The sequence below is a fragment of the Artemia sp. Qi Xiang Cuo genome, chromosome 10 (assembly GCF_049724085.1).
Source record: "Artemia sp. Qi Xiang Cuo chromosome 10, ASM4972408v1, whole genome shotgun sequence".
In the NCBI taxonomy this organism is placed as follows: Eukaryota; Metazoa; Arthropoda; class Branchiopoda; order Anostraca; family Artemiidae; genus Artemia; species Artemia sp. Qi Xiang Cuo.
Window position 1 is genome coordinate 54,531,159 of NC_142803.1, and position 17,142 is coordinate 54,548,300.

At 34.3% G+C, this 17,142-nt stretch overlaps 1 protein-coding gene across 2 annotated transcripts in view; it reads left to right on the top strand.

Annotated features, from left to right (window-relative positions):
- The first annotated feature begins 225 nt into the window (after window positions 1–225).
- Usp32 (Ubiquitin specific protease 32) overlaps window positions 226–17,142 on the top strand; it is a 216,072-nt gene continuing 199,155 nt past the window's right edge. For both annotated transcript variants that reach the window (XM_089095543.1, XM_089095544.1), the window contains exon 1: window positions 226–306. In XM_089095543.1, the coding sequence (XP_088951669.1) occupies window positions 249–306 (58 nt within the window). In that variant the 5' untranslated portion in view covers window positions 226–248. The remainder of the gene's footprint in view (window positions 307–17,142) is intronic.

The following is a 17,142-nucleotide window of genomic DNA, read 5'->3' on the forward strand; positions in this document are numbered from 1 at the left end:
TTTGGATAATTTACAAATCAGTATCTAAAGTTGTGGCCTTTACGTGAAGCTAGCGTGCAAAGCCAGAACCAATAAACTACTAATTAATGTACTAATGAAGGCTTGGGACCAGCATAGCTATATTTAGATTAAACCTGACTGGTTATAATCTTTTCAAGGCAGCGTCATACCGTTTTGTAATTCTAGAGTCCTTTTTATGAAGAAATAAAATAGATATAGTCTAACTCTAAAATGAATATATTTGAAAAATGGGGCTAAAAGGATCAAAACATATAATTTTAAGCTATGAAGATGCTTTGAAACGGTGTAAGTAACTTTTATAGCATATCAATACTTTTCTTGGGTGTTAGTCTTACAGTAGGCAAAACTAAATCTAGTTTTTAATTAACTTGGTTGTAGACTAAAAAAAATATTAACAGGTTGCTTGAGCAGCTCTATTGAAGGAAACATTTTAATAAAGTATTACTATTCAAATCCTTACTTTATGGTCTAGGGTAAGACCCCATGTACTTGGACAGTACATAATGTAAGGCAGTTATTTTAAATAAAATTGAGCTTGATAACAAGTTCCTAATTTTGTACATGATGTATATAGGCTTAGAGATTTGGGACTAGCTAATAGTTAGAGCTAGGCCAAGTTAAAGTTTATATTAACAGACTATTTGGGTAGCTAAGAAATAAACTTATCTGTATAATCAGAATTGCATACTGGATCCAAATTTAATAGGCTAGGCTATGCATTTGCATTGGAAATAAATTTTACTGCCATCCTATATAGGCTATATCAATTCAGGGGGATATTTGCACATTAGGGGGTGGAGAAGTGGGGTAATGCTCAAACTTACCTTTATAGTCAGAATTGCATCCTGAATCCAAATTTAATATTCATTTGTGTCAGAAATTAATTTTATCCTCCCCCCCCCTTAGTGTGAAAATATACCCTAAATTGGTATAGCCTATATAAGGGTTGAGGTAAAGTTCATTTCTTTTGCAAATGCATGTCAAATTTGGATACAGGATGCAATTCTGGTCATAGAGATAAGTTTATTCTGGTAAATTTTTCACAGTTCATATTATTGACTTACAAATAAAGTAAACATACCACCCAATCAGGGGCACCAATTAGGGGGGGCCATGCCCCCCCCCCGAGCCTTTGAAAATTACCTTCTTATTTGTATTTCACAGCTATTTTCTATTAAACCAGCAACTGGTCCAATAAATACGACCAACAAACTGGTGCCCTAATTATATAATCTTGTTTTGAAATGTCTAAGAGCAAGTGTGTCTACACTATTTTATTTCCAAGTAGGGTTCATTCAAAACTAAGCTTCATGTGGTCAATACCTGTTTCGTTATTTTTCTTGTGAAGAATTTGTTGTAAACTATGAGTTTTGTATATTCCCTTTTTTAGTAGCTGGGAAAGGAAATGTGTTCTAGGGTTTCAAGGGGGTTTTGGTCAGCAGATTCTTGACGTTGTTGAATAGTTTATGGGATGACTAGTCCCAGTGGAGTGTATGGGACTGTTGTGAACAGGAAATGTAAGTGATTGGTTTATGGGGTTTCTAAGCGGGGTAGTTTGGATTTTTTTTTCGGTGATAATGCGGAAGAAAAATGAAGAAACTTTAGTGCAAGAAACTGGCAATAGTGTCAGCGCCCAAAGTCTTGGGTTAGTTGAGATAAATTCCCCCACCTGTTACAGAATTTTGGAAACAAGCGGAACAATAAATGGCTCAGATCAACATGAAATTTTGGTCTGCATTGCTGAACCCCTTGCAGGTTCCAGTAGCAGTCAAGAAACTCTCTCAGATATCTCTAGGATGCGTCATGACAAACCAGCTCAACCTATTCTTGAGAGATATCTAGCTTCCACTTCTAACAGTAGGAAATCCAGTGCAAATTACTATAAGACTTATGAATGGATTGAATACTCGAAAAACTTGAATTATGTGTTTTGTTTTGCTTGCCGCCATTTTTCTATGGGGACTCTAAGGGCTAGAGAAACTGCTGGAAAAAGGGCTTTCATTGAGTCAGGATTTTGCAAGTGGAACAACAGTTCTGTCTATTAAAGCAACATGATGGTTCTAAAAGACATAGGCATTGTATGTCAGCATGGATGGAATTTGAGATAATGAGTACTGATACTTTGAAATCTATAGCAAATGCCTTAATTCAATCCAGATCTCAAAAGGTTCAGGAAAATAGAGATCATGTGAAGTACATTTTTCGTGTTATTTGCTTTCTTGGCCGCCAGGGTCTTGCTTTGAGGGGTCATGACAAATCAGAAACATCTGCAAACCAGGATAATTTGGTTGAATTGATGGAGGAAATGTCTAAAGGCAACGAAAAGCTGAAGGCCAAGTTACAGTGCCGATATGGTCACTATTGCAGTCATCAGTACCAAAATGACGCAGTTACACTGATAGGAAATGCCTTGTGCCAAGATATTATTTCAGAAGTAAAATCAGCTGATTACTTTGCTATTCTTGTTAATGAGACAAAAGACGTTTCTAGAAAAGAACAATTAGCAATCCTACTCAGGTACATATCAAATGGAAAAGTAGTGGAGCGACCAATCAGCTGCTATCACATGCACAAATTAGATGCTGAGAGCTTATCCACCTTGATTTGTGAAACTATAGATAAGCTTGGTGTAGATTTGATGCTGTGTATTGCCCAATGTTATGATGGCGCATCCGTTATGAGTGGGGAATTTAACAGAGTTCAAGCAAAGTTTAGGGAGAAGGTGCCTCATGCAGTTTATGTACACTGTCACGCCCACAGATTAAACTTGGTTTTGACTGACTGCCTAAAAAATATCAGCAAACTTTCTGAATTTTTCTCTGTGGTGCAAAGACTTTACGCATTTATATCATGCAGCAATACATGTCACAAGCTATTTGTGGAATCCCAGTGTATTAGTGGGCAAAAAGTCTTGGAGCTAGAGAGGACCGTCCAGACTCGCTGGTTTTACGCAGTCCGCTCTATTTCAAAGGTGAAGGCCAGATTTGATTGTATTGTTGCTGTGCTTGCCGCAGTCTCTGATAGTTCCAATGGCAAGGCAGCGTGTGAAGCAAAAGGACTACTAGACAAAATCAACTCTGCCTCTTTTGTTTCAACTTTACACATAATGGAAAAAGTATTAGTCATTGTAAATTGTTTATCAGAGCAACTTTAATCCGGAAGTTTGTTGATTTATAAGGCACTTGCACTGATTTCTGAGACATATGAGACACTCCAAAAGCTGAGAAATGATAATGAATGGAACAACTTAAGCAAAAACATATCTGAATTCTTGGCTTTAAACGATATCCAGGAATCGAAATCTCCACAATCTAAAACCAGTGCTTGAAGCAAGAGAAGTCAAGCCATTTCCATTTGTCTCAAAGACTTTCTTTCAAACTCAACAACTGGTAAACGCAATATCAGTCAGCCAGTTGAATCAGACTGCAGTAAACTTCTGTACTTTGAGGTAATAGATTGTGTCACAAGTGAGATGGATCAACATTTCATGCAGAATATGCCTCTGCTTGACGCTTTATCTTCCTTTGACCCATCAAGTTCCAATTTTCTCAAACTTTTGAAAGTGGAAAGAGTTATGTGTCATTACCAAGAGATTCTCGGTGTCAATGACCATGCCATAGAATCCCAGCTTTCTCTTGCAAAGCTGCATCTGTCAAAAAGTGATATTTCAAAAATGAATCTTCTTTGAGCTATCGAAATCTTATCCGACCTCCCAGTTGCCTATTCTGCAGTGCTAAAACTGATGAAGCTAGTTGCTACTTTGCCTGTGACCACTGCCAGTAATGAACGATTCTTCTCGGCATTAGGGCGTGTGAAAGACTATCTGCAATCAACAATGGGAAGCGACAGACTCAGTGATCTCATGATAATGGCCATTGAAAAAGAGGAGGTAAAGAAACTGGATTTGGATAGATTAGTCAACAATTTTTCCAAGCAGCGACCTCACAGCTACCCCCTGTTTTAGGTATGTTTGCTAAATGTTGTTCTTTTTTTTGCATCTTAATTTAAAAAAAATCGAAAAAAAATCCTTGCCCCCCCTACATTTTTGTGAATTGGCGCCACTGCACCCAATGCCTTTTTTATGATCATTCCAAATATAATAATCATTTTTGCTGCAAATGAGTTTTATCCCCACCCCTATATATACCAGTTCAGGGTATATATTTGCACATTAGGGGGGTGGGGGGGGTAAAATCAGAAATAAATTTGTAAAAATTTGACTTTAGCTACTTTTGGCTATCTTCAAAAGGGGTTAAGTTAGGAAAATGAAACTTTCAGGGATGGGTATGCCAGCTAAATTATTCCTGGGAAGGTATTTTGAAGTACCTACTTCCAATCCTTCTCCCTCTAGAGGGTCCTGAAATTTGGACACATGACAGGTATGACTACTTGTCATGTTTGGACACATGACTGCCTATTGAAATTCTGCCAAAACCACATTTTACCTTAATTTCCACTTATCAGTTTCTTTTTTACTGGTTTTAGTTCTGAATAATGCAGTTCCTGGTATTTGGGTAGAATTTTAAGGCATATCAATGCTTTTTTTTCAAAAATTAGGAAATGTATTTGCATATTGTAAAAACCTTGTAAATTGGGACTGAGTAAAGTTGTGAAGCTGAAAACAATTTTGTTGTACTTCATTTAAGCAGAAGATCCTTTGGAAGGTTTCACTTTTATATCACACAGATTTTTAAGGGTTACAAAGGTTGGGACCCCCTAGAGGTAGAAGGAGTAGAGTTAGCTACTTCAAAATACCTTTCTGGGACATACTTTAGCCTTTAGACCTATCCCTAAAAGTGTCATTTTCCTGACCTAACCCCTTTCTAACATAGCCAAAAGTAACTAAAGTAGAATTTTACTAAAAATTTTGTTTTCAATGTTTAAATTTGGGATAGCCTCAGAAAATTATCTTGATTAAAGTTGATCTTGTCTAAACATGGTAGGAGCCAAGGCAGAAGCTTAAAAACACCTTCCTAGAAATAGAAAATGAGTCAAGGTAGAAGCTTGAAAACATTTTCCCAGCAATAGAGAAGGAATCTCAGCAATAGAGAAAGAGTTAAGGTAGGAGCATAAAAACAGCTATGCCATGGTCCATTAAATCCTACTGCCCAACATTATTGAGTAGCCTCTCATCTAGAATTCTGTCCAATCTGGGTTTTGTACAGCTTTTACAAGCTTCTACAGTTAGTTTGTTTCTTTCTTTGGTACTTTTGCATTATATGGGCCCCTCCAAAGAATTCCAACAAGAGACGCTATAGTCAAATTGGAAAGACACATTGAAAAACCCATTTTTACAAAATGATTAAAGACACCACTGAGAGAAATACTTTATCTAGCATGGTTTTAAGATATTTAAAGTGTTGTCTTTTGGAGTTTAGATGGGGGAAAAGGTACCTAGGTTAGGTTATGTATTTAATATATGCAATGCTTTGATCACCACCACCCGCCACCCCTAATGTGCAAATATATAGCCTAAATTTGTTTTTAAGCTATTATATAGTCATCCTATTTTATTTTATTACATTAGCATTAACCAGACTTGACTTAAATAATTTTTTAGACCACACTACTTTTCCATTTACAAAAAATTAAGCAAGAAAAACAGGCTTTAGTTTTTATAAAGCAGTGAATACAATAAAATAAACACTTAATTAAACAAAAATACTCTGAATATTTTGGCCCCATGTCTGGGAGCCTTTCTCAACAGAAAAAAAGAAAAGAAAAAAATGAAACAAAAAATGTTCTTTTTAAAAACCTTAACTTACATCAAAATAGAAACATACTAAACACATAAAGAGAAAAAAAAACAACAACAACAAAAGGAAAAATATAAATAAATAGGAAACAAAACTTGCCTATTAAATAAACACTTCCATTCACTGGCATATAAGCAAAATTAAATGTCTATATTGATTCAAACACCCCTCCTCACAGTATATAAATGGAAATCTATAAAAAAAATGAAGAATATATTTATACTTAAACCAAAACAATAAAGGTCAGCTACCCCCCAACCCATAACCCCTAATTAAATCTCACAAGTTCATCAACCAATGTTTGAATTATAAATTGAATGGATTTGTTTGCTTGCAAGCTTAGCTGCAGTTTGTTTACTTTTCCCAGCATTTAACCCATTCTGACCTTTGTTTGCAAGGTCATCTTTTGTTTCAGAACTATTATTAAAATCAGTACTGGCTGAAGATCTTACCTGCCTTTTAATTAAACTATTATAAATTGAATTGAAATTTGAATATAATTTTTTTCTCTTTATGTGTTTAGTATGTTTTTATTTTGATGTAAGTTAAGGTTTTTAAAAAGAACATTCTTTGTTTCATTTTTTTCTTTTCTTTTTTTTCTGTTGAGAAAGGCTCTTGGATGTGGGGCCAAAATATTTGGAGTATTTTTGTTTAATTAAGTGTTTATTTTATTGCATTCACTGCTTTATAAAAATTAAAACCCGTTTTTCTTACTTAATTTTTTGCAAACTTGACTTCTTTAGAGGGGCCCATATAATCCAAAAGTACCCTTTCTTTTCGCCCTTTTTTGTGTTTTTTTTCTTTTTTCATACTCTATTGTATAACTTGTGTTATTTATGATCTGAAATAAAAAACGTTCATTCATTCATTAGTCCTTCTCTAAAGGCAAGCCTTGAAGAAAAAAAGCTTCTAAGCAATGATTCTTTTAACACCATAAAAGACAAAAAAAAATAAAAGAAATCAATATATTTTGTTCCAGTTTTTACCCTAGATAATATGTAATAAGATGATAAAGTAGAATAAAAAAAAGTATTTCTTATAATTTGATGAGATTGTGAAGTAAAATAAAAATTAAAAAATACTTTAATTTCTAGTGTTTTAAATTAATAATATGATAAAGTAGAACAAAACATTACTTTAGAAAATTTTATTTTAATAAGATGGTAAAATCAAAATCAAATTTATTTTTTATTTATGTATTCACTAATAACAAATGCAGTAAGCTTTACAAAGCCTACCACAATAAACATAGCACAAATTAAAGATGGTGCCATTTGCTGCTTTAATGCTAGATAAATTTGCTGGGTTGGCTGTGCTGGAATTGTATATAAAATTTTTGCAACATTAGCAATATGCACAGAGATCAGCACAGCCAGTAGGAACTGTAACATCCAATACTGTATTCTCTACCTTGAAATACATTCCACCTGAATTAACTGAGATGACTGAGATCTCTGGGGGAGGATGGTTATTACAGAAAGATTTGAAAAATGCATCAAAAATATGTTTATATGCACTCTCTTATTTTTTATTGTGGTTCCAATGTGTAGAATCTCATTAAAATCTGTATTTAGTTTCTAACACCAGATGCAGTAAGGAGCTTTACAAAGTTTATGCCTTTAAACATTACAACAATCAAAGATATAGCTGAAACAAACTATGTAAACAGAAATATCACAAGAGCAACTAATTTAACAAATATTATCTGCTATGCAGGACTCTTTTTGTATTACTAAACTGACCTCTTCAAGTAAACTATGTAAAATACCAAGAAGAATAATGATGCTACTAAAAAATGATGTATTCCTATTCTTAAAAATAACATTTTGCAAATTCTTGTAACTAAATTTAATGGTCCTAATGTGGGGTTGATGTTACTATTGCCAGACACCACCTGAAACCTAGCATCTTGTTTGTAGATGACCTAACAAATAAATAATGCATAATATCATTGAAATAGAATAATTTTCCTAAATCTCATATCTTTATAAAAAAATGTTTGATTGATGTTCTCACCTTTCTCTTTTCACCAAGGCACTCCATATGGAAGGAGCTGTTGTAGAGACTTTGGAAGGGGCTCATTTCATTGGAAGTTGAAATTTCTATTGCCCTTTTTTTAAGAATCAAAAATAATTAGAGAGCAACCAACCCCCTCCACTGCACCTTTTCCCACGAATTTCATCAGATAAAAATTTCAAGATAGCCATTTTGTTCAGTATAGTTGAAAGGTCCAACAACTATACCTCTTGGGATGTCAACCTCCCCACCCCCAGCCCTCAGGACATGGGCTGTTATGCAATTTGCACATTGTTTGCTTATAGTATTTGTTATTGGAAAGTTAGCATGTTTGACCTTTGATACCCAAAAAGGCCAAGGGTAGTCAAGTCAAAACAAAACTAAAAGGTAACATTCCCACACTACTATTACTACTACTGCTACAACCACTACTTCTATGGGGACTACTACTAAGACTAATGATATCAAGGTGCAAATTTCAGGGAATGTTTAGAGAAAGTTGAACTAAATCAAAACAAACTATCTGTAAACAGTTTGTCAAAAGGGTTATCAGCAATATCTTAGAGAGCTTAGAGCAATAAGTTGAAATCTTCAGGGCATGATGAGAGGGATTTTCAATTGATGAAAAAGCAATATGTGCATATTACTATTGTTACTGCTGTTACTATTACTGCTACTCCAACTACTACTACTGTGACAACTACTATTACTAAGGCTAAGGTTATGAAGGTGAAAATTTTAGGGTGTATTGAGGAGGAATTTGAATTAAATCAAAACCTACCATGTGCATGCAGGTTGTCAAAAGGATGTATCAGCAATATTTTGGGAATATTTTTTGAACATTAAGTTGAATCCTACAGGGGATGTTGAACAAACAAAGGGCAATATTTGCATGCTTCTACCACAATTATTTTCAGTGCTATTACTACTGCTGTAACTACTCCTACTGCTACTAAAGTTAAGGATATCAAGGTGAGAATATCAGGAAATAATGAGAGCATGTTGAACTAAATCAAAGCTAGCTATTTGTATTCAGATTGTCTAAAGGACATATTAGCAATAGCCTAGGAATTGCTTAGGGCGTTAAGTTGAAACCTTCAGGGTATGTTGAGAGGGATGTTGAAAAACAAAAACAACAAAAGGTGCTATGTGCATAGGTAACTGCTTCCAATTCTATGACTAATACAGATATTACTACTACTGAGGCTAAGGGTATTAAGGTGAAGCCTTTAGGGAATATTTAGTGGGATGTTGGATTAAATCAAAACAGTATATGCATGTAAGTTGTCAAAAGAGAATATCAGCAATATCTCTGCAACAGCTTAGAGTTAGAGTATCAAGTTGAAACTTTCAGGTAATGTTAATTTAACCAAAAGGCTCTATGTGCATACTATTAGTACTGTCCTTATGATTACTGCCACTACTTCTGCTAATGGTGATAAGATGAAACTTTCATGGAATGTTGACTGGATGTTGAATTGTATCAAGACGCACTATAAATGCAGAATGTTATACTGGTGTCAAAAGGGCATATAAGCAATATCTTAGGAGCAGCCTAGAGCAGTGATTCTCAAACCGTGGTACATGTACCCCTTGAGGGTACACAGCAATTCTTATGGGGTACATGACTGGCCAACAAAAAATAAAACAACCCTTTAACTGTAAAAACTGGTAATTTTATTTATATTTTAGCTATAGTTTACTTAGTACCAGTAACTGATGAGGGGTGCCTAAAATGTATTGTGGGTAAAAAGGGCTACAGTGTCTAAATAAGTTTTAGAACCACTGGCCTAGAGTATTTGAAGCTACTAAGGCTAAGAGTATCAAGTTGAAAATTGCAGGGAATATTGAGGGGGAACTGGAATTAAAGTAATACTCATCATATTTAAGAAGGTCATTAAAAGAGCATATCAGCAATATCTTAGAAATGGATTGGACTATTAAGTTAAAACTTACTGGGCATGTTTTGTGACAATGTTGAACTAACCTAAAGGCCATATTTGCATACTAGTACTGCTAATTTTATTGCTATTATTACAATTGCTACTACTAAAGCTAAGGGTATAAGGGTGAAAGTTACAGGGGATGTTTAGAGGGATGTTAACTAGACTAAAAAGCCACAACATAAGTAGTCTAATATTAATACTACTACAACTAATACTTTTCTCAATGCTCCAGCTATTACTTCTGATACTATGACAACTACAAGTGCAAATGCTAAGGATATTGGTAAAACTTTCAGGGAATGGTGAGGGTGGTTTTGAGCTGGATTAAAACACACTATGTCTATATGGGTTATCAAAAAGATGTGTTAGCAATTTCCAATCAATGCCTTAGAATAGTAGGCTGAAAATTCCAGGGCTACAAATATTGCTACTATTGAACTAAGTCAAAATAGTTAAAGTACATGCAGGTTGTCAAGATATCTAGGCAGGATATCTTTGGGCTGGAATAAAGTAGGAACTTTCAGGGAAGGTTCATCTGTATTTAAAAGTAAATCAAAAGGCACTATGTGCATGTTGGTTGTCAATCAGATATCTCAAGAATATCTGGGGATATGAAGTTAAAAATTTCAGGATTGCTCCTATTATTACTCTGCTCTTACTACTAAATCAAAAGGGGTAAATGCATCCAGGTTGTCAAATAGCATAGATACAAGACAAAATTTATTTTTTAGAGAAAGATGTGGAAAATGTGTATCCAGGTTGTCAAAAGGGTATATATTGTTTGTAATTTTTAGAAAATTTTGCACAGCATATGAATAGTAAGCCAAAACCTGGATTCTCATGGAGAAAAACCAAAAACATTTAAAATACAGTACTTGTTTCTTAGCCAATGAAAAAGTCTATGTAAATTAAAAACAAGCAGAAATCCATTCTAAAAAAATATTTCCCACAAAAGAACCTTTTGCAAAGAAAAATAAAGAGCAACATTAAACTAAAGACAAGCAGAAATAAAGTCACATTTATTTAAATGTATAACTTACACAAATCACATAAATAAATGAAATCCAGAACAAATAGAAATTAAATAAATAGCCAAGTCAAACTCAAAACAAGCAGAAACTAAGAAGAGTGAGGCTGACACCTCCCATGTAATATGTGCATGTAATTTCTGCACAATATTGAAATTTGTGCATGTAATATTGAAAAAGTGCATGTAATTTGCACTTTACTGAAAGCAAAATACATTAACTACTTTTTTTAACTTAATAAATCTAAAATTATAAAGACTTTCATGACTGAATACCAGCAAATGTATTAAACCATCAATGCACATTCTGTTTTTTCAGTAATCTTGGTTATGATGGTGATTTTTTGTTATTTTGTCAATATTATGAGAAATAAAAACACTAAAAAGAAAAAAAAGGATTGTTTTCAGTCAAGTGCAAATTATATTGTGATCTTTAGAAGGTATGGATGTACTCAGCTCAACTCCTCTTATTCTCTGCCTGTTTTGAGTTTGACTTGGTTATTCATTTATTTTCTCTTTGATTTGGGTTTAATTTATTTATTTATTGCAACTTGTGGCACCATAGTTTTAAACTTGAAAAATAATACTACTCCATTTCTGCTTGTCTGTGGTTTAATTCAGCTCTTTACTTTCATTTGAAAAACTTCTTTTGTGGAATTTTTTTTTTTAATTAATTTTAGTTTGCTTCTTATTGACATAGTCTTTTTCATTGGTTAAGAAAAAAATATTTTTAATACTTTTGGCTTTTCTCTGTTAGAATCCATGACTTTGGCTTACTATTCAGATGTTTGACAAAATGTTTCAGCAATTTTTAATAATATACACCCTATTGACAATGTGGATACACATTCTCCACAACTTTCCCAGAAAAATAAATTTTGTCTCTATTATGTTCCAAAGACATTGTATTTCATTCCTGGACAGGTAGTTCGTTTCGTTTGTTGTTTATTTATGCTCTTCACATTGACTAGATAATATAATTCATGTTGAATAAATTAGTAATAGATACAATTATGCTCAAATGTAGGTAGTAGAAAGAGAAACAAGATTTATTTAGATTCATATTTGAGATTTATTTAATGTAGATTTTGGTGCATTTGCTTGTCTTGCATCCCAGCAAAAATATCATATGAGTTTTCACTACAATTAACTAAATTAAATCTTCTAAAATCATGTGTCAGCATTGGAATATTAGACTAAATAGAAAATAATGACTAAACGTTTTTTAAGCCTTATTTAATTCTTTTATTCTTTATTTATTATTTTTTGTTCTTTTATTCTTTTGCATCCTTATTAATATCAGACATTTTTATTTCAAGAATAATTTTAATCCAAAATTCAATGTATCCAAAGTAGGCCTAGGTTAGATTGGAAAAATTTTAGTAGCTTAAGCAGGCTTCCTTTTCTTAAGCTGATAGGCCTACCAGTGACAGAATAATGTTATCTTTGTCTTTCTTAAAATTTTAAAATACCTGAAGAGACAAGTAGCCTATACAGCTGTTTAGGGTCTAAAAAATTGCCAGATGCTAAATGACGTTGTTGACTGAACACTAGTACCAGTTTTAACTCATAGGTTTCATGTACTCTTTCATAGTAACAATAGTAAACAAAAACTGGTTAGGAGAGTGAGTCACTTAAAGCTGAAAAAGTCATCTAACTCTTATTTATCTTATATGATACGTTTATTTGTCATGTTTTATGCATTTTTATTTATCTGGATCTTGTTTTACTTCTGTTAACTATGTCAGTCACAAATTCTATAAGTGCATGTCTATTGAGTTGCTGGTCAGACATACTTGAATATGAAGGAAGTCTTAACTGGTTTCGCCTTGCTAAAAATGGTCTTCCTTTTGCTGATATAACAGGGGAGAAGGGGGTATTTTCACCAACTTGAATGCTTTCTACAACCTTGACAAGAAACAATTAAATTGATAATGAAATGAGAAGTGCTCTTGTAACTTTAGAACTTTCTACTGATTTAATTTTCTGAAGAACATCCCCATCCACTCATTACATTATTTACATGCCACAAACATAATCCATGGATTTTTAATGGATTACCATTCCAAGCTGGTTGAGGAATACCTTTTGTATAATTTATAAATTATTCCTGAAGTTAAATTTAGCTTGGGTTTAGGTCTTGTTCAACAAGCTCATTCACTTTGAAGTATCTAATTTTTCCAATCAATACATTTTCAACCTTACATTACCTTAAATCACATTGTCTAGCAAAATAAGGAAAAGAAAATCCTGTAGAGTTGCTGGTTAGTCATGATGGGGAGCCATTGACTCAATTGCATCCCACTCTGTCTTCCATGGAATTTTGAAGTTTAGTTCCATTTTCAAGTTCAAAATTTCTTAGATACTTCTCTGCAAACTACAGGGAATTACTTTCATGCTGATTAACGAATTCTGCTGCATCTGTTTTTAATGATTAGAGGATGATTATTCACATAAGACAAAAATTGACTCTACTGGGAAAACCAAATATCTTAATTTTTTGCCAGGCATATAGGGCCAAATGAAAAGCAGGTAGTCCCTGAATTGGAGCAAGGAAGGAGGTCAAGGTTGTAAGGAAGAATTTAAGGGAATTTGGAACTTCTTTGGGAGTGTATTCTTTGGGGACAGATGAGGAGCATGTGTAGCTGGGTTGGCCTCAGGTGGCTTAGTGCTGCAGTAAGTTGTTAGTAGTAGCAGTAGGGGTTCCATGCTGCTTGTGGAAAGTGTCTCTGGGTACTAGTTTTTGGTGCTAAATTCAGACTATTATGCTTGTGACTTTAATTAAACTTAAGATTTTGACTTTTTTCTTTATTTTGTGTTCAGTTACTTCAAGAAATGAAAAGTATTCTTGAAAAATTTGTAAAATCATAACTGAGACCCAATTAATAACTCTAGTTTATTGTTAAAAGTTGATTTTGACAATAATTAATTTAAAAAAAACTTTTTCCACAAAATAAGTTTTTCAAAGAAAAGTAAAGAACTCCATTAAACAAAAACTGATCAAAAATAAAATTAAATAATCTACCAAACGTGAAACTATCACAAATCAGCATCGATAAATAAATGAAACCCAAAACGAGCAGAAATTACATAAATAACCGAGTCAAACTCGAAACGAGCAGAAATTAACATAAGTTGGGCTCAAAATCCCTATGTCTTCCCAAGGCCAGAACATAATTTGCACTTTACTGAAAAAATATAAATGTTTTTACTTTTATAACTTTTATAAATCAAATAATATTAAGATTTTGATTACTAAATATCAGTAAATGTATATTAAACTGACAATGCACATTCATTTGTATTTTTTTCAGTAAAGTGCAAATTATGTTCTGGCCTTGTGAAGGCATAGGGGTTTTGAGCCCAACTTATGTTAATTTCTGCTCGTTTTGATTTTGACTCGGTTATTTTATTGCAATTTCTGCTCGTTTTGGGTTTCATTTATTTATCGATGCTGATTTGTGGTAGTTTCACGCTTGGTAGATTATTTGATTTTATTTTTGATCAGTTTTTGTTTAATGGAGTTCTTTACTTTTCTTTGAAAAACTTATTTTGTGGAAATAGTTTTTTTTAATTAATTTCCGTTCGTTTTATATTGACAATAGTCTTTTCAGAGAAAAAGAAAATAATACTTTGAATCTTTTCGTTTTTTTTAAGAATTTATAGTATGCCCTGCTATTTGTATGCTGGAGAAAAATTTTCAGAAATTTTTAACAACATACACCCGCTTAAAAATCTCGACAGTAGTGTTTAATCTAGTTTCATACCTCCTCTAGTTGACCTGAAATGGAAAACCATTCGCAAAAAAATCTGTTTACTTTCTTTGATAGCTTGGATACACTTACGCTATTTTGATTTGGTTAATTTTTAAGAGCAGAAGCAGCCCCAAAAGTTTGAACATAATACCCTCAGTCATTCTTGGGATACTACTGAGATGCCTTATTGGGAATTAGCATTAACACAGTACATTTTGATTTAATCTTATGGAAGCATTTATTATCTAAACATAAAGTCAATTAGATAGAGAGGCTTGGGAGGGGGATTAGTTGCACTCTAATTACTTCTAATTATTAGATAGAATATCATCCCTTTCTATTTTCAATCAAATGAGCCATTTTTGGAGTTCCTAAAAAAACTCCTTTGATAAATAGTGCCCTGGTCTAAACAACAACAACAACAACAAAAAAATAATAAATTATACCCACATCGATCTTTACTATAAAAATTTCAAATCTTCCAATCACTTACGACTATTAAAAAGGGCTCTGGGCCTTTCGAATTCCATTCGATTGAGTCTCTTTCGAGTTTCTACGACAACACTTCCTATAAACACCTTATATGGCCCCAGGGCATAAATTACAACTCTTACCCTAAGGGCTGTGATGGTGGTTGTCATCCTCTAAGACCTAATTTCCAGAACTTTCAACTACTTTACACAAAATCGCCATCTCAAAATTTTGATTGGATGTGTCTGGGAAAATGGTGGGCGTGAGAGGGGCGTTAGTCTTTCTCCAATCACTTTCAACTATTAAAAAAGGCACTAGGCCTTTCGAATTCCAACCGAATGAGCCTTTTTGAAGTTTCTATAACAACACTTTCAATAAAAACCTTGTATGTCCCTCGGGGATAACTTACAACCCGCGCCCTGGGGGCTGGGTGGGTGGGGGGGATTGCCATCCTCAAAGAGCTGATTTCGAGAACTTTCTAATGCGTTGAACAAAATGGCTATCTGAAAATTTTGATTGGATGTGTTTGGGGGAATGGTGGGCGTGAGAGAGGGGTTAGTTACCGTCCAATCACTTTAACTATTAAAAAGGGCACTATTTCTCTCAATTTCCAATTGAATGAGCCCGTTTTGAAGTTTTTACGACAACTCTATCATTAAAAACCTTATATGCCCCCTGGGCATAACTTACAACCTTTGCCCTGGGGACCCTCGGGGTTTGTCATCCTTAAATACATAATTTCCAGAACTTTCAACTACGTTGAACAAAATGGCTATCTCTAAGCTTTGATTGAATGTGTTGGGGAAATGGAGGGCGTGAGAGGGGGGTTAATTACTATCCGCTCACTTTCGACTATTAAAAAGGGCAATTTCAATTTCCAATCAAATGAGCCCCTTTTGAAATTTCTACAACAACTTTCAACTTACAACCCTTGCCCTGATTGCTGTGGGGGAGTGTCCTCCTCAAAAACATAATTTCTATCTAGAAATCCAAAACACTGAATAAAATGGCTTTCTAAAAATTTTGGTTGGATGTGTTTGGGGAAAAGGTGGGCGAGACAGGGGGGTTAGTTGCCCTCAAATCACTTTCGACTATTAAAAAGGGCACTAGATCTTTGAATTTCCAATGGAATGAGCCCTTTTTCAAGTTTCTACGACAAAGATTTCAATAAAAACTTATATGCCCCCAGGGCATAACTTATAACCCTTGCTCTGAAGACTGTGGGGGGAGTGTCCTCCTCAAAGGTATAATTTCCTGGACTTTAACTGCGTGGAACAAAATGGCTATCTCAAAATTTTGATTGGATGTGTTTGGGGAAATGGTGGGCGTGGAATGGGTGTTAGTTGCCTTCCAATTACTTTCGACTATTAAAAAGGGCACAAGCCATTTCAATTTCTAATCAAATGAGCCCTTTTTAAAGTTTCTACGACAACGCGTTCTATAAAAACTTTATATGCCCCTGGGGGCGTGGGGGGGGGCTAGTTGCCCTCCAATCACTTTCGACTGTTAAAAAGGGCACTAGCCATTTGAATTTCCGATTGAATGAGCCTGTTTTGAAGTTTCTATGACAACGCTTTCTATAAAAACCTTATATGCCCCTAGGGCATAACTTAAAACCCTTGCCCTGAGGGTTGGGAGGAGTGTCCTCCTCAAAAACATATTTTTTATCTGGAAATCAACTACGCTGAACAAAATGGTTATCTCAACACTTTGATGGGATAGATTTGGGGGAATGATGGGCGTGGGGGGGGGGCTATTTGTCCTTCAATCACATTCGACTATTAAAAAGGGCGCTAGCCGTTTGAATTTCCAATCGAATGATCCTGTTTTGACGTTTCTACGACAACGCCTTCTGTAAAAACCAAACATGCCCCCAGGGCATGAATAAAAGCTCGGGCTTCATGGATTGTGGTGGATTGTCCTCATAAAAAACACATTAACTATCCGGATATACTGCAAGCTTGAAAGTTAAGTCATATCAAAATTGTGAGAGAAGATGTCTTGGGGACTGAAGGGTGTGAGGAGGGGGCTCCTTCCTCTCCACACACTTACGACTATTTAAAAAGGCACTATTCACTCCAATTTCCAATCGAGTGAGCCCTTTTTGAAGTTTCTACGACAACTCCTTCGATACGAAGTGCCCGGGTATA